Below are 13364 nucleotides of genomic sequence, written 5' to 3'. Positions count from 1 at the left end.
GTGCACGGATCAATTTCAGGGGTGCATCAGGGTGCCCTTTTGACACCCTTGCACTCTTGAAATTGCATGCGCAATTTGTGAGTATCTATTGGTACTCGTAATTTGCACTTGCAATTTCCCATTCATTCCTATGGGCCTGTAGGCCCATAGGAATGAATGGGAAACTATTCCTAATTGTGACTCACAATTTGCGAGTCGCAAATAAGGAATGTGTAGGAATCGCTATTATTATAGCGATTCCTATATGCATAGGATTTTGCGAGTCCTTAATTGCGAATCCTTAATATTCGCAATTAAGGACTCGCAAAATCCTAGCTTGATGCATGTGCCTGATAGTTAACAGTACTGGGGCCTGCACACAACCCTGCCTAGCACTATGATTCCCTGAAGCTAATTTTGTGGTCTCACCATTTTGGTCCCATCTAATGTTTGCAAATTTATTAGAAAGGAACCAAATTATTTAATTTTGGAGCCCCTGTAAAAATCACATTCACTGGAGAAACTCCCACATTAGATAGTTAGATACAATGTAAAAGTTATTTTATAAACCAATGAAGTACACATGCAGGGATTTGATTTTCAGGACAACATATTTGTCCCCATCCAGAGATGTCTGAGCAACTGATCTACTGTACTGACTTTCTTCATAAATCCTGCTCGACAGTGTGAGGTCTTTTTGTTTGCCATCATCCATCTTCCAGTCTAATAAGAAGTAATTTACCAAAGAGTTTTTAGGTACTATTGATGAGAATTATTGAACAGTAGTTGGCAGGGTTATTCCAGCATTTTTCTTTTTTAATTTGGAACAATCTCTGTCTCCAACCAAGATGCAGGAGCATTTGCCTTTTGCAGGGTACGCCATAGTGTAATTCCCAAAAACTGATTTATAGACTGTCGATTGGAATTTTATTTGGAAAGCTACCTTTCCCAATTTCTATGACTGACTAGCATATTGAGCTCACTGTTTGGTGAGTAACTCAGTATTCGTTTGTTTTGGCAACCCAGATATTATTGGAATAGATCTTACTATTATAAAGTGCGGGAAATGTTACAACTATGCCTCTTCTGATATGTGGGTTTCTGGACGAACCACAACATCCCCACACTCTTGGGTGACTGTTGACATTACAGAGAATCTCTATGCTTGGCAATCCTGATTTATTCCCCCTATTGTGTCTCAACTAATCATGTTTTTTGTCACTCGTAAGCCCTTTATACTCAACTATTGACAATAGGCACAGTCTCCTTGCTTTCCTCCTTTTCTGCATTTAGGAGATCTTAAAGGTCCAACACTTGCCATCATACCAGGGGTATGAAATGTGTGGTGTTGGAGCCTGAGTCATTGTACTTGCATGTAATTGTAATTACATTTATATAACGCTTATTAACCATGACACATCATCGAAGCGATTTACGCTGGGCAGCACTGTGCTCTGGAACCAAGGTTAGTCGTTAGTCTAGTATTCTTGGTTATTGTTTGCTACTGGGATTAGTCTTGGGTGCCCAGAGAAACCTTTCCAGTAATTCACTTCAGTTTCATTGTGATGATTTAAATTTAATAGGAGTTATTTGTGATCATTAGTGGGGACATGTGACACATGCACATAGTTGGTGGGATTAATAGATGAGGTAGGGGAAGTTAGGTATTTTTAGGGTGCAGGGGTCTGACTTATAAATGCTTTGTGTGCAGGTTGCAGAAATGGAGTAATGGAGGCTAAGGCAAACTTGCACTTGACAGTGTAGGTTGTTCTCAGAGAGAGAGAGATGGCATGCAGATGATAGAAGGGAAAGACAGGGCAATTAGAAGGAAAAGGTTATGCATGGCTATTGTAATTAAAAGTACTAACATTTCCAACAGCTCCTCATGTAAGTATATAAACATATTGAAATCATGGTAGGAAGTAAAAATGACGTGTGTCATTAATATATTGGGGACTTTTAATGATGGTCTCAGTCCAACCAGTCCCTGAAAGTGCCCTGTAAAGGTTGACGATGATAGGGGACAAGATGGAACTCTAGGGGAATGCCACAGGTGATAGGGAGGTTCTGGGACAGCAGCATAGTAATGCTGTAATGGGGCATGATGCAATGATCCAAACAACCCTTTCCCTTCCAGCTTGATAGTTAAAGACAGAAATAAATGGGTTTTCAGTTATCCCTCACACCCCATGGGCCCTGGTGCCACTTCACCTCTGGGACTCTTAGTAGTAGCGCCACTGATCTTATGAATACGCTGCGCTCTTCACTCACAGGTCATAAGTCTGTTCACATTAAATAATTATCGATACAAACTTTTTGATCAAGAAACTATTTTCTCCAAAAAGTGCATGGTCTCTGCTACTTACTAGCATCCCGATAAGCAGCAAAAACAATTCACTATTTACATTGCAGTTTGTTTTTTAAATACTCACCGCTTGCAGCCCCTAAATCATCCATTCTGATCGGGAAAGCCTTCTGCTAGAAACGAAAGATATCACAGAACCACTGTTTAATCACAATTCACAGATATAACCTGGGAACCATGACCCACAAGAATCACGCAGCCATGGTGGGTCTATTTGATCAGATTTTGATGGGTCTTCCTGCAGTTGTAAGCAAAAGATGAACACATAGTCCGAAGACAAACACTCCAGGGTTACCAAAGGAATACTGCACAATGCGGAGACCAACACCATGTCTCCAGTACGTTTTGAGGAGCAGAGCTCTAAAGTTACCTCAGTTTTCTGGACCACCCCTGATGAATTCAGTACATAAATAAATGAAGCATCTAAATAGGGGTAGACAATATTCCTTTCTCATGTAACAGAGGCACCAGTGGAGCCAGGAATTTTATGAATACTCTGAGAACCCCAGAAATATTAACTGAGTGATGCTTACAGCGAAACCTGTACAATGACCCAGAACAGACATAATCAGCCCTAAAGTCTAATTTATAGTTTGGCGGAAAGAGTTTAATCTGTTGGAATGGCGGAGGGCATTACCTCTGTCATCCTCAGGGACCTCCGCCCATCAAATTTAAAGTTATCCACTGGCCCTGTGGACAACTCTCTACATTGACAGAAACTGCTGTCATAGCTGTTCCTGACAGTGTTGGAAACGTTTGATGCATGGTACCGTCAGCCAATCAAAGTTTTTAAAAGTTCCTTGGTTTTGGGAAAAAAAGTCCCAAACCTGGAGTATGTTTTGAAAAAATATATATATTAATGACCCCTACACCTTGGGAGTTTTCTTCCAGGGTGTCATGTCATGATTGTTTTTTCCTGGCAGTGATGGACGATAATAAAAGACTTACACCATTCACGCTAAATAGGGTGCACGGTGTAAAGTCCTTCCTCTGACCTCCCCTACTTGGTCAGACTGTTAGAGAAAGTATTCCGTTGACAGAGCCAATGGAAACTCCATAGACAGAATACTTACCGTCTGCTCGACTTGAGGCAGTCGGACCGAGGGTTTGGCGAATGGAGTACCCTGTTGGGGTTGCGATGGGGCACTCTTTCTACCACACTTTAAATAAGGCCCCTTATCTCTAGATATAGCCAGTGGAGGAAATAGACATATGGGACATAACAGATTCTTTTCACTCCAAAGTATCGCCTCCCAGAAAGATCCGAACCTGAAGTAATTCACATCTACTCATGTAAAATTGCTTCAAACCTATTCTTTCCAATATATAATATACTTTCAGTGGGCTTTGTGTCAGGTCGTTGCTCATGATTGAATGACAATGTTATCTATCACATCAAAAAGCACTCCTGGAATGCATTTTCTATATTAGAAAATCTATTTCAAGATTGCAAGGCTTGAGGGTGCATGCATTGACGCATGTGCACGATTGCCAAAAAGCGATGGCAAAACAAATAGCTGAGCCTTTCAGACAAAAGACCTTCTGGCTAGCCATTGCTTGTTTAAATATGGCCTCTCATAGAATGTTCTCAAATCCCAAAAATATGTTTGAAAGGGCAGTAGAGGAAACATGTTACATTGTCTCATTCTTACTGTATAAGGCATGGACATCTTTCAAAAGGTGTTTTGTGAGCTATGTTGAGGAGGGAGTCTGGGAAATTGATACATTCAAGGTGCAGGTTAATTTCTTATGGGGAAGTAATATGACAACTTTAAATATGTAAATGTTAGCATTTTAAAAAGTAAATGATTTTACCATCTTACATTGTGTACATTGCAAGTTTGAAAACAAAAGGGTTCATAAGCAAGTTGTGAATTCCAGATTGCAGTTCTCCTAACAGATACAGCATTTCCTTCTAGGTAGAGAAAAGCTCTAGATGGAGAATTAAGGCCAGATTTAGAGTTTAGTGGACAGTGTACAATACCCGCTGCCACCCCTGCCAAACCCTAATTCAAGCCCTTATTTTCCTTTCTCTAAGTTTCAAAGATCTGCTTACTTCACAAACCCCGATTGACATAGAGTGCTCCTGTGTTACAATAGTATTTCAATGTTTGTTGGATGTTTTACCTTTATCTTAGAGGTTACAAACAGTTTACAGAATATGGGACATAATATCCTATTTCCTTTATTCGAAAGCGTAGGGTTCACCTGATTTGATTACAATGTCCGGCATGACAATTAACCCACATTACTCTTTTGGAATTTAATTTTCTGTGTATTTTGAATTTGTTTTCATTGTTTTAGGGTGACAAAGGCACGGCCGGTGAGAAAGGTGATAAGGGGTCCCCGGTGAGTACAAACAAAAAATATTTGATTAGAATAGATTTTTTTAAAGTTTTTTAACTTCTTGAGTTTTTAGAAAAATAAATATGCCTTATGTATCTCCTTCCGTCTTCAGCCTCCCGCTATAGACAAAGAGACAACTTTTATAAGGGCCACCTTTTTTTTCTTCAAACAAAGCTCACAGTATCGGCTGGTGTGGGGGCAGAATGGCATGTAGAAGGGGGTGGGGGGATGCGGAGGAAAACAGACAATACACATAAACAATTAAATAAACTTACAAAGAACTTACCTGCTGCCCGACGCTCATTTCCTTGTCCTAGCAGGCTCTGGATGCGGTCTCCCACTCCTTCCTCCCGGCGCTCTCCTGGGCTTGCTTGGAGGAAAGGGAAGTGAAGGACTTCCGCCCCAAGACAACGGGAAACTAGCCAATGCTGGAGCAGGCTAACCCAGCGCTCATTTAGAGGCTGGGGGCCTGCGGCTGCAATCCCTCAACTGTTTCTCAGCCTTGGGATTGCAGGCTCTGAAGTACGCAGGTCAGATTGGTCGGCTGTAAGCCCGGCCAATCTGACCTGCGCACTGGCAGGTGGCTGCATTAGTAGTGCAATCGCACAGATTAGCCCCGCCCCCTTCCATCGCGCTGTAAAAGTGCAAGCCTTGGACACATTAATAATATGGTAAACGGTATTTATTATCATATTATTAATGTGTGTGCATGCTGCACTCTCAACAGGAGGGGCGATGCTCCTCAGCCATAATGGAGGAGTCGCAGCTGAATGCTCATCAGAAGAGCAAAGTTGACTTTTTATTGGCACTATTTCTTCAGCCTCAGAATCTACTAGCAGCAGCACCATGGTGTCCCATGTCACAAATATTCCCACTATATTTGTCACCACTTGCTTTTTTGCCAGTCTCATCCACAGCCTTGTATCTATCCTTTTTTGGCCTCGTCACACAAGAAGACAACTCATTTGCTTCCTTATTTTAATGTCACAAACCTGAAAATATTCATACCATAACCTTTGCTTGTTCTCTACATCCCACCATGACCCTTTAAAATGTATTCAAATTCACCATTGTGGATTCAGATGTATAACAAACATCTTGCATTCTCTGCTTTTCTTTTCTGATCTCTTCTCACCATCTAACCCTCTGTCATTGGATCACCCATGAGCACCTGACCCACATAATCACTTTTGAGGATTTATTATACTACATCTCCACGCATGCACTATTAGTTTGTTTACTAAAGCTTTATGTTACTTGACAATATCATTGGGTTTTTTGATCCCTTTTACCTTTCCATCCCAGGTTGTATATCTCAATATTGAGGTTAATATTATCGACCTACACATATCTAAACTCAGATATGTTTACTACCATAATATAATCAATAAAGCATACATAGGGAAGAGTAGCTTTACCAAACCTGCTTACCTTGACGATACAGTGGTAGTTAGTATTGTGGAGAAGTTACAAGTGAAGGTTGATATTATAACTCCGATGTTGTGACTCCTCACTGTTAAATAAATTAGTCCCCAATTTTATTATGTCCTCTAGTGTTGTCATCGTCACACCTTTCATCTTTTCTAAAGTGAACATTTACCAGATAAAATGCACACCTCTCCATACACTTTTTCTACGATACCTATGGCGAATAAATTGTCCTCTAAATGCTCTTTTCCTTACTACCTAGCATGAGCGTCTTCCTCTTGCTCACTGCGGGCACTGTTTCCAGTCCTGGACAGTCATATGATAAATTAACGCATTCTGTGTGTTGCAGTCTTGCTTTGCTTCCATTGAACAAATTAGACATCTGAAAACAATGATTTCTAGGTGAAATGTTCTGGACAGGAGACAGTGTCCATAGTTGGAATTAAGTGGCCACCCTACTCCTAACCTACTCCCATTCAGTCTTTCACCCAACAATGCCAATCCCTGGCAGACCACGCCAATATCATGGTCATCCAACAATATACTTTGCAGTACTATACAGCATTACCACCACTGTGTTTAACAAGGAAAGGCCTTCCAATGCATGTCAATCTTTAAAGAATGCTAATTGTTATATATTTCTTGGAAGATTCAGTGGCAACAATTTTACGGTCAAGCTCATTAACTGCACCATATATTACGAAACCTGCATTAATGAATACAACTTAGGGCTTTATTTAGAGTGCAGCAGATGGGATAGTCCGTCAAGGTGTGACGGTATCCCGTCTGCTCTATTCCAAATGCCATACACTTTATTGCACTTGTAATATGGCGGACAGGACATCTGCCTGTTCGTGATGGACTACCCTGTCCACCAAACTCTTAATAAGGTCCTTAAACTCTTGTTGCAACGTCAGTGGTGTTTCATGGACTCGTGTACTTAGTAATGCGTTTGCTGCTTTCCATATTGTCCTAATAAATTATTAGGTTAGGCCTGCATCCTAGACACTACAAGCTACAGCCTTATTTATATATGATATTAATTGAAATTGAAATTGTGTCTTTAAAAAGGGACCACGAGGACAGAGCATCAAAGGAGAAAAGGGTGATGCTGGGAAACCAGGACCACGTGTAAGTATAATGCACGAGTGCAGCAGGGTGCGGCACGTGTTTCAACAAGAGCAGTGAAAATGCTTCTATGGAGCGCCTTTATAACAGTAGGGGTTGCAGGCACTGCTTTGTGCTTCCACTGGGACAAAGTATGTCTACTGTATACAAACCAGCAGCATTAATGCTTTGTTGTATTATAAAAACTAGTGATAAGCTGCACTGTCCCACAGAGTGTCCCTACAGATCAGAGAGTACCTATGCAAATGCAGTCTGAACTGGCATAGTCTTGCATAGAGAATCTTCACCAGCCTCCTCTACCCGGCCAAGTCAGAGAGGGGAGCAGGACCAGGACCTGTACACAAGGTGGTGGGAGACTGTGACAGCATTCACGCGGCATGTGATATCTGTCTTTTCAGCACCTGTCTTAGGTGGTTCTTCAGACCAGTATAAGTTCCACAATGTAAATATGCATCTGGACTTACACCAATGCGAAATGTGTAATCACTTTTTTTAATGTGAGAGTGATTGAACTTCACAAGTGACTGCGGTGTCTGACATGCACCGATGGCTTGTGGCTCCTTCTGTACTACAAGCGAACTGTCCCTACACCACAATAGCAATGAGTGTCATTTGTTAAGGGGGGTAATGCATTCCTTTTATAATATGGCCCCTAACAGCCTCGAGGATAGCAGGAATACCTAAAGAGGAACATGAGGCAATTTGAAATGTTATTGGTACAAGGAAACCTGCCCACATCCTATGAGCATACAACTCAATTAAACGTCTGCCTTTCAGTAACCAAGGCATGGCATGATCCCAGCCCCGCTAATATGTGCTACATATACTCTTCGGTGCTGTCATGGAACACAGGAGATATGCCATGCGGAATTTCGAACACAACTATTTTTATTATTATTACTATTATTATTATTGTTGATGTTCTTATTAGCATTTTTATTATTAGTTGTAGCAGTTGTAGTGCTGTTGCTATGATTATTATTATTTTTTATTACTAATAATTTTCTTGTTATTGAAAAAGTTACATGTCAAATTCTCTCAAACATTCGTGTTTATTTTAGGGAAAACCTGGAAAAGATGGTGAACAAGGAGAAAAAGGCTTTGATGTAGGTCTCGTCTTTTCACATTTTTATATTGTTAATAATTCTCTTACATTATAGCAATGTATGTGCGTTTACATCTTTGACTGCTGAGTCCTGTTTATATGTGCCAGGAATGCAAATATATAATGGCTCCCTCAGTTTGTGTTCCTAAATCATAGGTGAGATAAATGACAGCTTGCCTGCAATACCATGTAGCCTTCAGAATTCTACTCGAGAAAGGCAAATAAAGAAATAGATTAACTAACAGTAAATTATTGGCATTAGCTACTGCTTAAACTACAAATCAGAACACCAAAGGAACTCAAAATCATGTCACACTGACAGCGCTTCATTGCAAACTTGGCGCTAAATGGGCTGATGTATCAATTTCTAGTGCTCCTCCACTGCAACAGAAACACAGTGACAGCCCACTCTAATGAACTCATAGCTAAAATTCATGAAGCATGTCTTAATCAAATTAGCCATGATGACAGGCACAATCATTTCTACAATCCTCAGTCAGATAACAGAACTGTTGGCAGTGGTACTACGATGGTCCATTTTAGGTCACCTGTTAATGTAAGAGTGGGAGCTGGGCACAACCACTGCCCCTACAAGGCCTATGTGGATGTAGAAGTTTTTGTGGTTCTCATTCACTTCTAGAACACTCTGAAGCCATCCCATCCCATCTGCTGAAACGGTGGACAGTGGGAGTACTTGAGCAGCTGTTCTCATGCCAGGTCCGGCTTTAGGACAGTGCAACTGGCGCGGCCGCACTGGGCGCCTACCTGGAGGGGAGGCACGGACCTCAGAGAGAGGGCGCTTTGTTTAGCAATAACATACAATTTAAAAGCACTTGCTGCAGAGTTCCTTGTGCGTCCAGCTTTCGGGCAGCAATAAAAATGTCATAACTCTTGTAATTACTGTTCCTGCTAGAGAGAGAGTTCGGAGTTTTGTCTAGTGGCAGTTTCGACTTCCCATGAAGTAGCGCAGAGGGTTAATATGCCTGCTGCAAAGGACAGATCTGGATTTTATGTGGATAGCTGAGTGGATTAGTAAAGGCAGCTTTTAACAGCGCTTTAACACAAATGAAATGTTTCCAAGAGAGGGACTATGAAGAGATGAGGGGCACTTTTTCTGGGTGGTAGTCAGTGAATCCGAGGAGGAGGTCATATTGGGGGAGGGAGGCGGTACCAAAAAAGGACTGTTGCACCCGACGCCATCTGCGCTAAAGCTGGCCCTGTCTCTTGCAATAAACGCCAACCTAAGCTGTCTGGGACTATATTTTCAGCCCTGGCTTAGTAAAAACAGAGGCGAATGCTCCAGGCAGAGGGAGTCATATTTTGCAAACAAAAAATGGTGCACCAAGGAAAAAATGAACTCCCCTATACTTATATGGGTTGTAAAACCAGTATTGTATTACTTATAGGTGTTCATATTGACAAATGAGCAAATAAGGCTGCGTAGAGTATATACATGGTTTTAATTAAACATACATTTAACATCTGTACTATGATCATGTAGTGGCTTACTGATGTTTTGGGTTTATCTGCGTCCTTCACCTAGTCAAGTCAACTGAGTTTTCAGGAAGAGAAAATATAACGATTGTACCATTTGACTACAACTACTAATTTCAGCATATAAATTACCTTTGTTTCATCCTATACCAATTCAAGATTCACAAGGCATGACTGTCTTGTGCCTTCATTTTTTCACCCAATTCCTACCTGACCATCAATATAGGGCAATTGAGCAATACCTTTGAAATTTTATTGCCACCCTTCTTTCCACTTTCAAATAGGACATCCATGAAATAATCATAGTCCTTTCTGGAGAACTGAAGTATTCTTAAAGCTACTTGGTCGCATCAGAAAACCTTGGTACTCAAACCTGAAGCAAGTACATGAGTCTCAATCTGTCCAAACTTACACATCTTCATCTTCTTTGCTCTTCTTTAGGGTCTTCCAGGGGATTCAGGATTTCCCGGAATACCAGGCCTGAATGGCGCTAAGGTAAGCATTTTATTTCTTGTGAGTGGGAGACTTCACAACTAAAATATGTGGATCTTTAATGCACGTATGTCTCCCTTTAGACCAAGGTGAGGCAGTTGAATGTAAAAGTCAGAAAATAGTCCTACTTCTGAAGGAAATTCTAAATTAAGAAGAGAATCCATTAGCTGAATTCTTACATCGTACTGTCACTATAGTGGAGGACATTTTGAATTTCCAAACAGAAATTGGATGATGATGCATCTTAAAAGTCAGACAATTGACTTTATCTGATCCTCGAAAACCTTAATCTTGTTTCTTGATTGGTATCCGCTTCGCTGAAAGTATCATTATCTAATCCTTTTTTAAATTAAACTTAACAAACAAGTATCTCTAGCTAAAGCTACTATTCAGGGGCGTAACTTCAGGGGGTTGTTTGGGATGTTACCCCCCCCCCCAATAAATGTATTATTTAATAAATAGTTGGGTTCTGAAGCTTTTAGTTGGGTATGGTAGGATGTCTGTTTGATTTCACATGGGATTTTTAAATACTCACTCAGACAAAAACACACAGACAACCTTGTGTCTTCTTTGAAGGCCTTAAAACTTGATTATTTTACAAAATATTGCTTTAAGAACCCTCACAATCAATTCTCCTTTCCCCTTCCACTGGTCCTTAAGCCCCCCTCATGTGCTGGTTCCCATATAATGATTCACATGATATGCCACGTGATTGTCGGAAAATCTGAAGCTCTTAATCATCCAAGTCTTACTGATCAAGCTACACCCCTGCTACTATTTCAATAACTCACAGACTTCGAAGAAAATAAATCTTAGTAATTAAGGCACTTTGACCCCCAGTAAGCACCTCTTCAAGCTCCAAGACAGTCTCTAAAGCATTTAAGCATTTAATCCACTTTAGCACTTTTCTTTTCAAATCTTATGCAAGTATCTATCCATATTTCTTGCAAGCTCAGCACATACAGACTTTTCCATAAATGCTTTTCTAATAATCTTAGGAAAGGTTGGCTGGCCTCAGACAAATGGAGTGCCAAAGCAGAGACCTTTATGAATGAAGAGACAGATGCTCTCAATTACAAACAACAGCTCAAGGTGCACAAAAGACAGCTATTTATGGCTAAATCTGAATTTTTATGCCGTAGCATTTGTTTATTCAAAGATACTCATAGACCACTATTTCAAAGCTTTAAGCATTTTAAAGCATTCTTACACTACTTCTGTTGCTCTCCCATCAAGAAGAACTTTGTGAAGCACATGCTAAATCTTTCACCACTAAAATCCATCAAATTTACATGGACCTGAAGATCTGAAGCTTTATTCTATTAAAGATCGCACAGTTTGTCCTTCCATTATCTTGTCCCATTCCGGGGACAGTATTTCCCCCACAGATCGGGAAGAAGTAACTACTGCGAAAAGACTAATGTAGTCAACTCTCCAGATGACCTGTGCTAGATCGATTTTCTGTGGTCATGCATATAGGTCTTAGTACCCACTTTCACGGCAATCACTAATTTAGCCCTTTCATCCAGAATGGTTCCCCTCATTGAAAGGCAGGAGTGGTCACCTGCTTATTGAAAAATGGCTGCCTGCGCTTGTTAAAGTTACAGAGCACTTTGGGGCCAAGTGACTGACCAAATACCTAGAAGACAACTGTCTAGACCCTTGAAAACTGGGGTTTGCCCCAGCCATGAAACATAGGCTACCCTTGTGCTTGCTCTTGATGAATTAAAGCACATTTGCTTTCTTGGGAACTCTGCCACCCTGATCCTTCTTGATCTTTTAATGGCATTTGAGACCATCAACCATTCCATACCAATGAATGGGATATCAGCGACTGGCATCAAGGGAACTGTTGCCCCTTGACTTTCTTTCTTTCTTGGAATTCACACTCAGCCTGTGTCCTGTTTTTTTTTTTTTAAAACAGACTTTTATTGAACTTTACAGAGTAATACAAGCATATCTCTCGTCCCACAAGGCATCTGTGCCATAATGCAGATCGTCCATAAGAGTGGTCCATTAGCACAATGCAGTACAAGCAAAAGGCCTCCCACCCCGATCCCCAGTAAACCTCCCCCACTCAGCCTGTGTCCTGTTCTCCTTACGCTTCTATCATCCCGGCTGTCAACTGGGGGTTGCATCAGGGCCCTTGATTCTACCCCATGTTGTTTAAGATTTCAGTCTGACCTCTTGTCCACCTGATCAGTTCTTTTGGTTGCGTAGCTGTTTCTTAAGCTGTCAACATGCAACTGATTATTCACCTCATTGCATTCCTACTTCTGCAACCCTATTCAACTCCACTGGCTTCTGATTAAGCAGTGGGTTATTTTTAATACCCTATGTCTTTTGTTTATGCAACAGAAAAATCCCCCTTGCTTCAATGTGTTTTCTCGATACAATCATACAATCATATGAAAACCTTGCCACCAACTCTGGAATAAACTTCCTTTGCATATTTAAAATATTCACTTACACATTTCCTTTAAAAGAGGTTTAAAAACTCACCTCTTTTGCAAGGCATTCTTCCCCCATCATTACCTCTTCCTGTTTTTACTGTTCCATAGTGCCAATATGGCTATGTTGGTGAACAAGTGCTTTTTCAGTAAAACTTTTATTCAATCAGTCAATCAACCAACACGTCATTGAAGAGTATTTCACAAAGGTAAAATAACAAGCTGTTACTAGATCTCACTCTTTAGTCAGACACAACTCCTTGCTATACCTGCAGTACCTTAAGCAGTAGCTGGCAGACCCATGGATGTCTTTATTTAAAACAAACACGAATAAACCATTAATCTCAGGATACAGAGAAATATGAGCAGACCAAACCTCCTTGACTGTCTCTTTTTGATAAAATGAGAACTGAAAAATTGAAAGGGTGTGTTATTAACACATACACTTGATTGCCTCTTTTTGTGAACAATGGAACAGAGTAATGCAAAAAACATGATTATGCTTTTAAGAAAGACAAATCTTTTTCATAAAAGGGGTATGTGTGTGTGTGTGTGTGTATATGTCTATCTATCTATC

General features: G+C 40.6%; 1 protein-coding gene across 3 annotated transcripts in view; it reads left to right on the top strand.

The window, feature by feature from the left end:
* COL4A1 (collagen type IV alpha 1 chain) overlaps positions 1-13364 on the top strand; it is a 626471-nt gene that overhangs the window by 296668 nt on the left and 316439 nt on the right. For all 3 annotated transcript variants that reach the window (XM_085622171.1, XM_085622169.1, XM_085622170.1), the window contains exons 14-17: positions 4649-4693; positions 7190-7249; positions 8308-8352; positions 10287-10340. In XM_085622171.1, coding sequence (XP_085478297.1) covers positions 4649-4693; positions 7190-7249; positions 8308-8352; positions 10287-10340 — 204 coding nt within the window. The remainder of the gene's footprint in view (positions 1-4648; positions 4694-7189; positions 7250-8307; positions 8353-10286; positions 10341-13364) is intronic.

The sequence above is a fragment of the Triturus cristatus genome, chromosome 8 (genome assembly GCF_964204655.1).
Source record: "Triturus cristatus chromosome 8, aTriCri1.1, whole genome shotgun sequence".
In the NCBI taxonomy this organism is placed as follows: Eukaryota; Metazoa; Chordata; class Amphibia; order Caudata; family Salamandridae; genus Triturus; species Triturus cristatus.
Note: the sequence above shows the minus strand (reverse complement) of the source record. Positions and strands in the feature narration are given on the sequence as shown.